The sequence below is a fragment of the Chelonia mydas genome, chromosome 3, assembly GCF_015237465.2.
Source record: "Chelonia mydas isolate rCheMyd1 chromosome 3, rCheMyd1.pri.v2, whole genome shotgun sequence".
NCBI classification, from domain to species: Eukaryota; Metazoa; Chordata; order Testudines; family Cheloniidae; genus Chelonia; species Chelonia mydas.
The window spans coordinates 144,795,833-144,810,486 of NC_057851.1; the positions used below are offsets into that span (position 1 = coordinate 144,795,833).

The following is a 14,654-nucleotide window of genomic DNA, read 5'->3' on the forward strand; positions in this document are numbered from 1 at the left end:
ACATGCATCCGATGAAGTGAGCTGTAGCTCACCAAAGCTTATGCTCAAATAAATCTGTTAGTCTCTAAGGTGCCACAAGTCCTCCTTTTCTTTTTGAGTTAAGAGAGGCTCACCAGAATGAGAACCAGAAGGGAGATTGGTGGGCTGGGAAAGCCTGCCTAAATCAGAACCCAGCCCTAAGGAGGAGGGCTGCGGGGAGGCCTGAAGCAAGGGGAAGAAGTGTGTGAGTCCAAGGACCAAGGGAGGCTCTGTGGAATGAGGCTGGAATCTGGATACTGGTGGGCTGGAGAAGCCTGCTTGAATCATGGCACAGCCCCATGAAGGAAGGCTGTGTTGTTCCTTACAAAGGGAGCAAGAGTTGGGTCCAGGGACCAGAGAAGGAGGAAATCTGTGTGAAAGGTTCTTCAGAGAGGCCAAAGGCTGCAGTGAGACTGGCAGAGTTCCCTGGTTCAGGAGGAACTGAAGGGGAGCTGGGAACCTGAAGCATTGGAACCAGAGTGAATTGGAGCTGGAGCTGCCTGGTGTCCAGGTGAGGTTCAGGGACCTATTGTCAATAGAAGATGACACCTTTGTATTATCTTCCACAATAATCCAAGTAAGAATTAGCAGAAACTTTGAATTTAAATGAGACAAATTAAACCGTGAAGCCACCGGCTTCGTTTAGCAGCATACCAAAATATATCAAGTCATTTGACAAATGTTTTGTGTTACTTAGATTACAAGGAAGACATAATAATTGATTATTCTTTTTTATTCACGGTCTAAAAACCTGAGATGTTTAAAAATTGCTGTAATCTAACACTTCAGACTTCTGTAGGAATCTATTTTACTATGACTCCAGAAACACTTATGCCTATTAAGGCCTAAAAGAAGTGGGCACTAAAAGAAGAAATTTGCTCGTGATATTTCAAATATCACTAAAGAAGGCTGCACATAAGCCAATTAAGTTTGGGAACTGCTGGTCTAGATCATTCATGGTCCTGTATCCCAACCACCAGCTGGTGCTAAACACTGTGGCTCCCCTCCTCGTTCTCTGCATGTGTCAAATACATGGTTCTACACACTTGGGGTACAACCCAGATGGCCTCCCCTTTATGGCACAGGTGAACACGTTGGGCCAATTCAAAGTGCACGCGCAGCTCCTCGTCTTCTGGATGCTCACATCCTTCTGTTTGGTTTCTTTCATTCCTGCTCTCCCCAGGAACTGATCTCAAAAGCTTTCCTCTGCCTTCTCCACTTCATCTCAAGAAAGGCCCTTTAACGCCCCTTGTCAGCTCCATCGCTGGCTCCAGACAGAGCTCAGAAAGCAACCGGCGACAGCACAAAGGCTGAGAGTGCTTTTTAAGTAACGGCCATAATAATGCAAAATAAGATGTTGTTACATATTCATGAAGCCTGATTTAACAGCATCATTATTTCTGCCTCTCCTCTCCCCGGACTCTGCGTTAATGAGCTGTGCTGGATCTCTGAATTACGGCTCATACAAACAAGGCTAGGAGGGCTGCTCTCCTCTCCGTGCAGGCGGCATAACTTAGCAGCATAACTATGGCCAGAAAGCTCAGAGCACTGCAGCCTGGTGTCCTGTCTCTAACAGTGGCCAATGTCCCTCTTGTCACATGCACAGGGAGCAGCTGGCTAACTGTGCAAGTTCTGTATGTTTGTACGGGGGTGGGGGTGGGGGGGTTGTCATCTTTTGTGGCCAGCCATAAGGATCAGTTTGAGGCACAGAGTTTAATTCCTTTGATTTCTCAGGGCCATGGCTGAAGGTCAGGTCCCTTGAAGGTCTCTCAACGTGTAGTTTTGGAAAATAAATATCAAATCCAGTGTATAATAGGGAGCAAAAATGATTTGTGTATTTGCCAGTGGCGACTTTAGGCTCTGAGGGGGCTTCACACATCCAAAGAGGCCCCTAATAGGGTGACCTGGCTCATCCTGGATGGACAAACCGCCACAATCTATGCAGACATGACACAGAGTACAAGATCATCCGTAAGGCTGCCCTGAGCCAAGAGACCTTTGGTCTTGTTCCGCTGATACTGAATAGTAGTCACCTCCCCTGACACTGAACTGGTCTTGGCTGGAAGTTGCTTCTCCTTGGCCAAGCTGGTAGAAGCTGCACTCATGGTCTTGGTAGAGAGTATCTCCCCCTGAGCAGACCTGGAAGGTGGCAGAGATCAATTTCTTGAAGGAGGGGTTTTTTGGGGAGGGGGTGGAGGGGAGGAAAGGGAGGCAGCAGTGAAGCATGAGTCAGATCTTATTCGGGTTCTGGTAAAGATTTTGGGCTATTCTTTTAGTTTACCTGAACTTATTTGACCAGCCCTAACTGCTAGAATCCTGTAGGGTGAGGACATTTTCTGTGCAGGGTAACTCAGAAAATATGACCTCGTGGGGCAGCTGCTTCCTCAGGGCAGCTTGTTGGTGTGTGTAACCAGGAGAGGAGGAACCTTTGAAATGGCCATCTGCACATTTCAAGGCAATGCTTCTCCAGCATGAACCCAGCCCCAGCTCTGGGAGCTCAGATTGGATCACATCCTCCTCTAGTCAGCGGATGGACGATAACAATATGCAACCATTGTTATGCAGGAGATGAATCTCATTTATTTGTAACCCGTGGCGATTCCTTTTGTTCTCGGCTCAGAAAACCTGCTGGCAGAGTCTGCTGTGGAGCAAGGGGACCATTAAAAACAAAGAGTCGCTTTCAATTCCCTTTGAAGTCCAATTTGCTGCAGTAAAACTGCAGGAGAATTAACCAGCTGGGCGGCTTAACTTTTCAGAAATCAAAAGAGAAAATGTCAGCCATTCCCCAATCACAGCTGGATCCCAACACACAGGCTGCAACAAACCGGCCCTGAGACAGGACTGAGTTCTGCAGCCAGACCCACTGGGTCAGCCTCAGAGCTCTAGAATCTAAAAGCATCATCAGGAAGGAGGAGGAAGAGGAGGCAGAAAACTCCTGCAAGGGGAGGATGCACATAGAGAACAGGAATTGAAACTGGTGCTGCAGACATTTGTGCTGCAACCACAACACTCAGCTGCTGCCCAAGGGAACTATCGAAGAGCCAAGCCAGGAAAAAAAAAAAAAAAAAAAAAAAAAAGATTCCTAACCCTCAGGGCCAAGTGCAGGACTCCCTGGCAGGGAGAAGTACAGATCTGTACCACAGACAATCAGTGGCAAGGGGCCCCTGATGAATCATAGGAGCCACTTTTATAGCCAAACGGCAAAGGAGCAGCAAACAAGACGGGGAAGGAAGATTCTCTGACCTGACCCATCACTTCCCCTCAAGGGTCCATATTATTTGGATCTATAGATACTTAAAAACTGATTTCCACGCACCTCTGTGCTCCCTGAGTTTTTCGCTAGGTGCAGAAGCAAAGACATCATGAATAAGGCTGTTCAGAATTCTGGACACAGCCAATGCTACAAGGAAGTTACTAATGCATGAGCAGAAGAGGGGAGGAAGAGATTTATGCAAGATCAGAGAGAATCTAAAAAATTATTCACACATATACAGAGAAAGACTTTATATTTGTGTGTGTATAAATATGAATACATATCTATATATAGCAAGAGAGCTACACACATCTACTGTGTGGGCCAAATGTTGATGTGGTGCAAGTAGCTAAAAAGTTGAGTCAATATAGCCATGTACTGCACATGTACTGGTACCAGATCTGATCAGCTTGAAAACCCTGCTTTCTTGTTCACTCAATAAAGGGGCTGAAATGAAAAGAAGGATGCTTTCTTTGCATTTATCTGGGGACCGTGGTTCTGAAGAGGAATGAGATTCTATAAATCTATAAACATATCGTCTCAGAAGTCAGAGCTAGAAAAGCTGTATGAGACCCCATTCCCCTTGACTAGGGCTGGATTGTTTCTTATAATGAATGCTCTACTGTTCTGTCCACTCCAGTTTGAAAGGACTCAAGTGATGGGGCTTCCACCTTTTGAGACAGTTGTAGAGATCTCACTGTTAGGAGCATTTTCCCCTAATATTTAACCTAGGTTTTTCTTTTCTTAAGGTATTTAATTATTTATACATAAAAACACTTCATTGTCTCAGCCCCTAGGCTCAGTTAGATCAATAAGCATATTTTTCTACTGTATTAACTATTTCTCATCAACAGTTGGCACCATCAAGAGTTCTGCCTTCATTGTACAGAGATGACACACGGGATGTAAACTACTTTGTATTATATTAGAGCTAGGTGAATAGTACATTACATGACATTACAGAAATTAGTTCAGCCTCTTCTTTGATCACAGAATATCCCAAAGCAAAAAAAGCAATTTTCTCGTATTTATTCATTATTTAAAATATTTGACAATTTTTTGCTTTTTAGTTTTTTATTAATCTGTTGGTTGTGACCAGCTATCTGCAAGGATTTGATATACGATATTCTGTTGTTAATTAGTCAGGACCTCTCTGAATGATCACATGATATTTTTTCTGTTCCTTGACTGGATGATCACTCAAACATTCCTGTCATGAACATTTGTGCATGTGGTTGTGAAATTTGTTTTGATATCTGCTTTCCACAGACATCCCTGCCAGTAGAACTTGATGGCTTGAGTGGTTCTGGAAAGCAGCCGCACAAGGGGTGTGAATCAGGGTGGAGCAAAGTCATCCAAATATTGTACGGAGTATTTTTGGGAAAGTTCACGCAGCATTTTCCCAGATATCAACTGTACAAAAAGCAAATCAGGAAAGTTGCTTTTATTTTTGTTGGCTAGTTAAAAATCTACATAGTTCCCTCAACACCCAAATAGAGACTGTTCTCATGACATCCCACCAGCCATGGCAGCTGAGAGCTCACAAGAATTCCAAGGACTGCTGGACACCTCCTGCTCCAACTCTTTGTTTGGCTCATGCTAAGTTTTGTATTGTGGACTTGATCCCATGCCTACTGAAGTCAGTGGGAGTCTATCCACTAACTTTAATAGGTATTGGATTGGATCCCACTTCACCAGATCCTGGAAGGAGGACAGCTGATCAGCAAGCAAGAGGTGCTCAGGACCCAGAGGCATTTCTGTTGCTGCTCTCTTACCTGTTGTGTTAGTGAGCTGGAAAGTGATTGACTTGTCAAGGATGCCGCAGACATTCCGGACGGACACCTGACACGTGTAACTGGCATAATCCTGTGGCCTCAGGTTTTTCAGCTTCAGAACTTTGGTTTCACCCTGGGAATTTTGAAAGAAGGGGAACAGAATAACTGAATGATAGATGTACAACGAACAGCTTTCGGCTACAAATCTGTGATCTGATTCTGAGAAGTGCTGATCAATGGGAGTTGAGACCGCCCAGGACCTCTCTGTATCAGCCCCTCATTCCTTTGTAAAAGAAGCAATAAAATGTTCATGCTGATAATTCCAACACTAGTCATTGTCTAAATAAATAAATAGAATCAGCAGCACTACCATGTAACGTGGAAGCATTACTGAGCAGCTTTATAGATAATCTCTTGTCAATTGCTGTCAGGATCATCTTGCAGGATTGAAAGGATCTTAACTACTCAGAGCTAGATTCTGATCTCACACTGGGATATCCAGCAATAGCTCTAGTCAGTGGAGTCACAATGTCATAAAACCAGGGTAACCAAGATCAGATTCCAGCCCTTAGTCTTTTAATACTTGGCTAAATATATGCTCAACAGTTAAACTGTAAAAATTTGCAGTAGAGGAAAGAAAGGGTAATTAAGAGAAATATTAAAAGAAATGATCAGACCTTTATTTTCTCTTTGCTCAAGATTCGAATCTCATTTACACTGGTATATTTCCAGAGTAATGACAATGTCTTTAATGGAGTTGCCCTGGATTTTTCATACAAGTTTAACTAAAATCAGATTCTGGCACTGTCAGTCACTGGCACACAGCAGAAACAGAATAACTCCGGTAAATGCACATGATATGGGTTCTGTATATTTACAATTATGAGACACGCTTATGGGAAGTTCTGAGATGCACCCCATGGTTTGTACCCTCTAACTCGTATGCCTTTATGACAGTTCGCCTTTGTCCTTTTATTTGTGTAAATCTCTTTTTACAGATTTTTTAAATAAAAATCTGTAAACGTGAAAAGATATCAGCTTGACAAATCCTCCCGAGATGACTGCATGGGACAGGACATGGAGCTCACAAACATTAATATACATTGAACATGTAGTATCTGACCTGAGTGAATTAGAAGATAAATTCCTAGGAGACCAATACCCAAGTGAAAAACACTTCCCTGGAGATCCGTTGCTATGCTGCATGAACAAGGGCATTTACAATGTGCATGTCAACTAGTGATTTACACATGGTTCATATGCATCCAGTTTATTGATCAGTAGATATAGGGTCGGGTAAATGTGTATAAACCTAGATTGTAAATCAGTTTACAAAAGCATAAACTGTTAAGCCTTTAGCTCATTTGTAAAATGTCAGCCATCTAAACCTTATACTGACACCAGTGTATGTGGCCTGACTGGCTGAGAATACAACAGTACAAGTGTAACAGAACTGTGATTTGTTAAACATGAGGCTTCTGAGTGACAAGACTGATTCTGCTATCACACCAGTTTTATATCCATGTAACTTTGCTAACTTCAATTTCTGGCTTAAGCCAGTAGAAAGAAGAGGAGAATCAGGGCACCTCTGCATAAACAGGGCAATCCTACACCACTTTCCCTCTAGCTGGCATCTGTAGGAATGACCCATGCTGGCAGGGACATCCGTTGACAGGAAACCACAGATGCAACACAGAAGAGAATTTCTTTGACCTGTACTATTGTGGAGGGCACTATTCCACAGCCTAAGATCTCACCATTATCCAGTTTCTCCTGATAGTCAGCCTCAGACTCCCTGAAAAGGGAAAGCCAGAGGAGGAGGTGATGTTCTAAGGCCTGGAAATTCCTCACTGGACATTAGACAGCACTGGACTAGATGGAAAATCCCCTCAAGACCAAAGTAGCAGCACTGACCTACAATATATTTTTTAAAAAAATCTATCACAGACCCACAGTGCTGTGCTCTCTCTGTCCCAATCTCTCTTTCGGTTTTTCTTCCAACTGCCCATTTCCATGGCATGCAGGGAAGGCTTGTTACAATAAACTATGAACAATGCCTCAATAACTGACAGCTTGCCTGGGACACGGCTCAAAAAAAAAAAAAAAATCAAACCTGGCCAGAATCTGCTCCAGGCCCAGTTGCAGGGGCCTTGGGTTGGCAGCGAGATGTGAGGGATGAAGCTGTCCCCTCAAGAACTACCCTTTCGCCCCATCTCCTCCTCATTGCCTCATGGCGTCGTTTTGCCTCATTAAGCAACTTCAGCAGTGTCAGCAAGGCAGTCACTGAGGGGTGTTGAAATCCATAGCAGATTTTAGGGCACCATTTCCCAGAATGCTTTGGATGGCAGACTACCCAAGAGCATTCCCTTCCACCACCACTACAGTTGCAGAGAAGAAAAACACTGGGACTTAAGGAGCAATGTGTGGAGGGGGGAGGAAACAAGCATAAGAAAGCGTGAGGAATTTGACTTGCATATTAAGGTGGGGGGAGAGGGGGAAAGAGAGAAACAGAGAGGAAGAGTACATGTGTATTTGGGCTGCACATGCTGCCATTCGGAAAAGCTCTTCATTATTATCACCATCAGTTCCAGCAATTACAAACACCCATGCTTATTTCCAGACAAGAAACACTCTTCATAAATAGGAGACGTAGGGTATCCAATCAGGAACAGAAACAGTGCCACATGACTTAGGGAACCAATCACATGGCCCGCTCAGTGAATCATCTCAACCATTCAAATTAATTTCCACAAACTCTTCATTTAATGTTAGGAGTAACTGACACAAACATGAAAACCTTGGCCTGCTCGCAGGCAGTTTGCCAAAAGGGAAAAGGGCTAAAAATCTGTTGGCTGTGAACAGTGCACGCGGCTCTCGGAGCGCATCAGCACGCATGCAGCAATGGGAGGCTAGGGGACGTGCAGTTGGAGAGATGGGAGGACAGGGGAAGAGTACCGGGGGCCTATGGACTGGATTCCATTTCTCTCTTTAAGGAACAGAACCAAACAGAATAACCTGGCCTGGATTCCTGAGGTTTCCTGCCTAGCCATCCCTGGCTCCATCCCCAAAGAGGCCGCAGTGCCCCTTGGGCACAGGCATCATTCTGATGGTGGGACAGGAAATTACCAGCTATGATCCTCCCTCGTGCTCCACTCCTCTCCCTTTGTCTACACTAAACACTTTAGGGGAAGCTCTGCAGGCGGAGGAGTCCTCTTGACCCATCACCGACCTCTGTATTGGGAGTGCTCCTTGCAATCCACACTTCTCCTACCACCCTCTCCTTAGTATATGCAACAAGCCAAGAGGGGAGAGAGAAGCATCACCCACAGACAAACTCTGCAGGGATCCTGGATTATTGGGGAACTATGGTGGGTGCCAGGAGGACGACAACATTTCCCCTCCAGGCATGGTAGGGATGGACCCATGATGATCTTCAGGTCCTGGTGGGTGATTTGCCAACACAAGCCAGTGGTGAGGTTTGGGGGTGGGTGATGTCTCTCTCACCTGTGTGTAGAGTGGCTCATAGATATCCACTCCATTATCCTGGCTGTGGGAGAGTGTCTCAGCACCCCGTTTCCAGATGAAGCGAGCAGGAGGGTTAGAGTTGACGGTGCACCGGAGGAAGACCGTCTTCTCTTGGTAGAAGCTGCCACGTACATCGCTGATGGTCTGGTGGACGGTGAGAATGGGCTCATCTAGATCTGGAAGGGAGGGGGGGAAGGTCCGTGGGGGCCATTAGCAAGGTTCAGGCCAGGGTACGCGCAGCCTGGTGAGCAGACAAAGCTCCAGGAGAGAGGAGAAGAGGGGAGACCCCACATACACACACTCAGTCAGCCAGTGAAAACACTAAGCTAGAAGCGGACCTGACTCAAAACCTGGCACCTGAAGGGAACTGATGGGAGAAACCAACCTTCTCCAGTCCACTCCACAACATTCCAGGAGCAGGAAATAAGCTCCGATTTGCAGCCTCCAGCTGGCAGTAAGATGAACTGATTAGCTATCTGGCAGGACCCAAATGACATCATTCATGCTCCCAGATCACCTCCCCCCACTCCAATCTCAATTCTCTGTTCTAGCTGACAGGCAAAGGGCGCCAAACCCCAGGAACTCTCCTCCCCGACCCTTGTTCCCGTCTGCTCCCACCCTTTACTTCCATGGCCTCTGTCCCCGAACGGGAAGGGATTTCTCCTGGGAAGTTGGGGCTATGCGTTCTCTTGGACATGGCCAGACAATGCAAAACAACATGAAAAACCCTAAAGCTGAAGAGCAAATGGGAACAGACAGACAGACAGAGATGGAGATTCATCTCACAGACAGGAAAGAGTCTGGCAGGATGTCCACCATGGGAACATGGGATGTAAGAACAGAGGAACATCTGGATGCAGCCTCTTCTCTCCCATTAAAAGTGTACCCCAACCCCTTCTTCCTATTACCATGTGCACAGATCCTATCTCCCCTCCACCATCCCCTCCTCCCCTTATTAAAAAAGCACTGTAAATATCTTCCTTCCCTACCCCAAAACTATCCCTTAGACTGTCCTCTTCTCTCTCCCCTCCCTAGAAAAAAACACCCTCCCAAGTCCTCTGTCACTTCCCCTGCACCAAAATCATGTGAATCCCAGCCCTCTCAGCGATGGGATTAACCTTTAATTTAAGAGGATCTGAAGAAGAATCCTGCAGAGAGTCCCATTTGGGGAGCTTGCCATGCTGGCGGGCTTTGCCCGCTGCAACCTTCCTGCTAGAAAGGGGCTTCTCAAACTGTGCCCCTGCGCTGTGAGGGGCTGGTGGGGGAGCAGAAAGGGAAGATGGGTCTCCCTCAGACAAAGGGGCTCCCAGACTCCAGCAGCTGGAGAACCCCTGGACTGGAACATCAGACAGCATCACCGTTGAGATTAATTGACATTCAGACCCCATTTAAAGTTGTACTAATTTGGAGAGATGGGACCAAACTGGACCCCTGAATCTGACATGCCCCCAACCCCTCTCACACACACCACACATTTTGAGGGGAGGGTGGCCACTGAGCTTAGTGGAGTGACTCTGGATACCCCCCCATCACCAAGCTCAGAATCAGGTCCCAACTTGACTGTGAATGCTACATCTGAGGTAACTATCAGGTAAAACTCATGCACGCTGCCTTCATTTGTGCCTCTCTGCGACTCCCTCCACCCCAGAGTCCATGAAGGGAAAGGATGCATTCCCATCACTCCTTGTTCTTACATGTCTCTGGATCTTAAAATATTGGTTCAGATGTTTGCAACTTTGGAAATCCGGCTACAGAGGAAAAAAGGTTAATCGCTGTTAATGCGCTCTCTGACTAGCATGCCTTCCCCACAGAGATGTGTGCATGGACCAGTCTATTTACATATTTTAATGAGGCGTGTGTTCTGAAGACAGCATTTATAATGGGAGCCAAGATTTGTTAGCCTGACAGCACCATGGCTCAGGGACATGAGCAGAACTGTTAGCTGAATGACAGAAAGAGAGAGAAGAAAAACAGAGAGACAAGACCCTTCTCTACACATGTTGTTAACAGGAGAGCTAACTGAATTTTATACTATCCTTCCCCTTCATTCATGACCCTGGGCACAGCCTACCACCACCCCACTCCTCCATTTCCTTCCTTTATCCCTCAAGACATTAGAAGACTTGAGTTACAGCTAACATCCTTCCAGCCTTCTAATGCTTAGTCAACGGGAAGCAAGAGGGTCATTATTACAATAGGAGATGTTCCTCCAACCCCCATGGACAGAGCACACCAACTCCCAAAAACTCCCAGCCCCTGTCCAGTTGCGCTCTCCCCATGGTAGTGCAGAGCGTTATCTTCCTTTATATTCCTAGATTTCCTCCTTCAAACCCTCTTTTAATAGCTGCCAGCCCTTGGTCCAGCCCTCCTGAGAGAAGCTACAATAAGTACCAAGGAAACACATACGTCCCTGGTGTACAGTAACTCCGCTGAAGTCAATGGAGTTGCACTAGGGATACATTTAGCACTGACCCAACCGCATGGAATGCTTCAATAACAGCATCTCCCTCTTTCCATTTGTCTTCCCTTTCCCCAGCACGGAACCGCTCCAGGAAGCGGCATCCCTGCCTACTGCAGTAAGACCTAGGAACTTTCTGCTGGCAACTGCAGCTTCCTAGATCCCCCTGCCCAGATGGCTGGTTGGCAGCCGTTGATACTCAGCTGCACACTGCCTTGCTTTCTCCTCAAAGGAAGACTTATTTCAGTGAAAGTCAAAAGGATCGGGAGCTCTGGAAGATCTGGGTGCATAAATGACAACCTACACCCTCCATCCATGAGACTCGGCCTCTTTAGGGCTTCAGTCTCCAGGTCAGTTTAGAGCTTCCTTCTCATGAAAGCAAAATGCCTTCAGAACCAGGACTGGCACATACTAAGCATGACAAGGCCAAATCCATGCCTGGTGCAACTCCCTTCAGGAGAGCGACACTAAGGGTGGATGTGGCCAAAAGTGTGCTTGTGTTTTGCTCTTCCCATAAACCACTTGATCTTGACCCAAGAGAGACTGACACACCCCAGCCCTCACCAAACCAGGACAGGGAGCAGCTAGCCTCCTGATTCTGGCCCAAGGTAGTGGGATCATTCACTGAAGGCTACTGTACCCTCCTTGGAACCATCTGCATGTGCCTAATGGAGCTCCCTGGGCAATCTGCAATACACCCTACTGAATGTTCCAGAGTGCACCAGTGAGCACCAGGGCTGGTCACTGAGGACACTAAAACCAAGAGCAGCATTGAGATTATGGGGACTATTTCCAATTATGTATTAGGAGGGAGGGAAAGAAGGGTATGGTTTGAAATTCTGGCTCAGCTGACTAAAGGCTGGCCCTGGTGATCCCTCAACTGACTACCTGATCTTTCCTAACTGCTCCCTTTTATACATAGCAAATAGTGAAAGAAAGCGGACTCTTCTCCCAGAAAACACACAAACAAGAGATGCATTACCAAGTCCATGTGCAGAGTAGATGTTAGTATCAGAAAGCCCTTGGCCACCCCATTGGCCCCACAGTTCTAAAGGTCAGAGATGCATGAGGAACCATAGGACTCTACATCACCCTACTTCCAAACTGCACCCCAGATGCAAAGGGACCTCCCACAATTTACAATGCCCATATCAAGAGTCTTCCCACAATCCCATTCCTAAAGACACAGAGCCCAGACTAGCTGCTGTGCCAGGGGCTCAGAAAACCAAAGTTCCCTTTGTAGGGGAGCAATTAAATGCCTGAACTGTATACATGAAAGGGGAAGGGTGGACAAGCCAAGAGTTCCTAGATGGTTTGGGAACTTCTCAGAGCAAAGGCAGCTAGAATCCATGGAGAAACAGTGACCCCACCCACAGCAGGATTAGCTGCAGGAGGAGTTACATATGTCCGCTGCCTAAGTAGTAGGATGGTACTCACCCAACACTGCCCAGTGGGGTAAAGCCATGGGACAAGGTGAGGGAGGAGAGAAACTCAAACCAAAGCAGAAGGCAACAGTCAAAGCTGATTTAAAATAGGAATCTGCCCAGGCTGCAAGATACAGTTTTGGGTCCTAATTCACCCAAAGTTGTGGGGGTGCTCAGGCCCATCTCTAATGTAAAACTTTACTTAATGTTTAATTAGACCCTCAGAACTGAGGTCAGCGAGGACCTTGGTTTGGTGCCACCAGGATTTGAAGGGAACCGCATCAGTTGATGGCCCCACGCAATGAGCAGAATTCCCACCACACAAGGCAGCAGCTTGATGGGAGTCTGTGCTGTACTGTGCCTGCCTATTCGCCACAAAGCAGAAAGTGTCTACCTAGTAAAGTTCCCTCAAAATTGTGCTGGATTCCAGGTCTTTGGTCTCTCCCACAAGGGGGTACCCACCCAACAGCAGCACAACCCCATTCTAACCTTCCTCATAACTGGCCACAACAGTCCATGTATAAATGTTGCCCCCTACAAGGGGTAATAACTGGAATCTCAAAGGTGAGAGAGACCCAGGTAGAGCAGTAAAAGCCCAGAGGAATTTCAGATTATATCTCTTCCTTTATGGCTTAAATTGAGGGATTCTTGGCTTCCCTCCTATGCTCACCCCTTATTTAGCCATTCACAATTCAGCCTCCTCGGGGGCATCCCAGAATCCTTTGCTCTGTTCTGACAGTGCTTCAGATGAGGCACAGTGGGAATCAGTGCAATGGTTTCTGAGGTGTTCCAGGCATCTGAGGTGGATCCAGTTTGGAGAGGAGAGCAAGTCAATGTCAAAAAGGAGAAAAATGAAAGGGAACAGAAGCCAAACACCCTCACCACCCCAGACAACCACTGGGGACCCTTGGGGGGATCATGGTCCCTCGGCTGAGAGGGGTTGGCTTAGACAGGCAAAGTCATCTTGCCCCACAAAGGGTATAACATCCCAGGGGGAAGTGTGTTCCAGAGGTACCACTTTGGTCCCTTTGTTCCTAAGGGGGTGAGCATGGTTCTAGGTTCATGTAGAGTCCTGCTGGTCACGCAGTTAGTTATAGACACACAATAGAGCTGTGGGATGCTCTGGGCTGCCGCTAAATGACTTACACTGCACATCTACTCGAATGGACTTGATGGCAGGGACCCCAACCCCATTCTCTGCTTTACAGTAATAGCGGCCTCCCTGCAGCCTCTGGATCTTCTCAATCCGAAGGGTCTCGTTAAACACCGATGTCTCCTGGAATTTGTCCGAGGCACTGCCAGCAGTTTTGGTCCACCTCACCTGCAGGGGAATAGGAGAGGGAGGGAGGCAAACACAGCAAAAGGCCACACAGATGGACTCAGAGCTGTGGACACAGCTCTAAGACCTCAGATTACAGCAGCACGCACCTTTGTGCCCCTCATCTGAGAAGGCAACACTCCCCACCCTTTGCCCACACAGTCAGGCACAGCTATGTTCACTGGAACCTAGGCAGGTCTAGCAGCTGATCCCAAAATGTCCCTGCCAGATGGCTGCACCTGCCCATCACCAACCCCCAACACACTTGTGCCCTGCAGTGACCCCCAAATGTAACAGCTCCTCCCATCTTGCTGTGTGTTCCCCTGCCATTAAACTCCCTCTACTATTCTCAAACGTGCATTGCATTTGCTCACTCCTGCACAAAACCTTTGCCAAACCCGGTTTGCTTGGTGCTCGCACACACAGGGCTTTCTGTGCCAATCCTTGGAGGGCAGAAACTGGCTTGCAAGCCAAGCGTACGTGGCCAGGAAGGGGGGGCCTTTCAGGCAACTAGCTCATGGCTACAAAGCTATTATCACCACTTCACTTGGCACCTTTTCATCATTCTCCAGATAATGGAGAACAAATAAACATACAGAACATATAGCAAATCTCCAGAACACAAAGACCTCGTAGTAATGGGGGACTTTCACTACCCAGACATCCCTCGGAAAAGTAATATAGCAGAACACATTTCCAGTAACTTTTTGGAATGTACTGGGGACAACCATTTGTTTCAGAAAGTGGAGGAAGTAACCAGGGGGACGGGCAGTTTAGACTTGATGCACACTAACAGGGAAGAATTGGTTGCGAATCTGAAAGCAATTTGAATGAAAGTGATCATGGAATGACTGACTGCATGACTAACAAAAGAAAGGAGTGA

General features: G+C 46.8%; 1 protein-coding gene across 4 annotated transcripts in view; it reads right to left on the bottom strand.

The window, feature by feature from the left end:
* MDGA1 (MAM domain containing glycosylphosphatidylinositol anchor 1) overlaps positions 1-14,654 on the bottom strand; it is a 183,831-nt gene that overhangs the window by 97,341 nt on the left and 71,836 nt on the right. For all 4 annotated transcript variants that reach the window (XM_037895528.2, XM_043543498.1, XM_037895529.2 and 1 more), the window contains 3 exons: positions 13,600-13,774; positions 8,551-8,747; positions 5,047-5,179 (listed from right to left, as the gene is read on the bottom strand). In XM_037895528.2, coding sequence (XP_037751456.1) covers positions 5,047-5,179; positions 8,551-8,747; positions 13,600-13,774 — 505 coding nt within the window. The remainder of the gene's footprint in view (positions 1-5,046; positions 5,180-8,550; positions 8,748-13,599; positions 13,775-14,654) is intronic.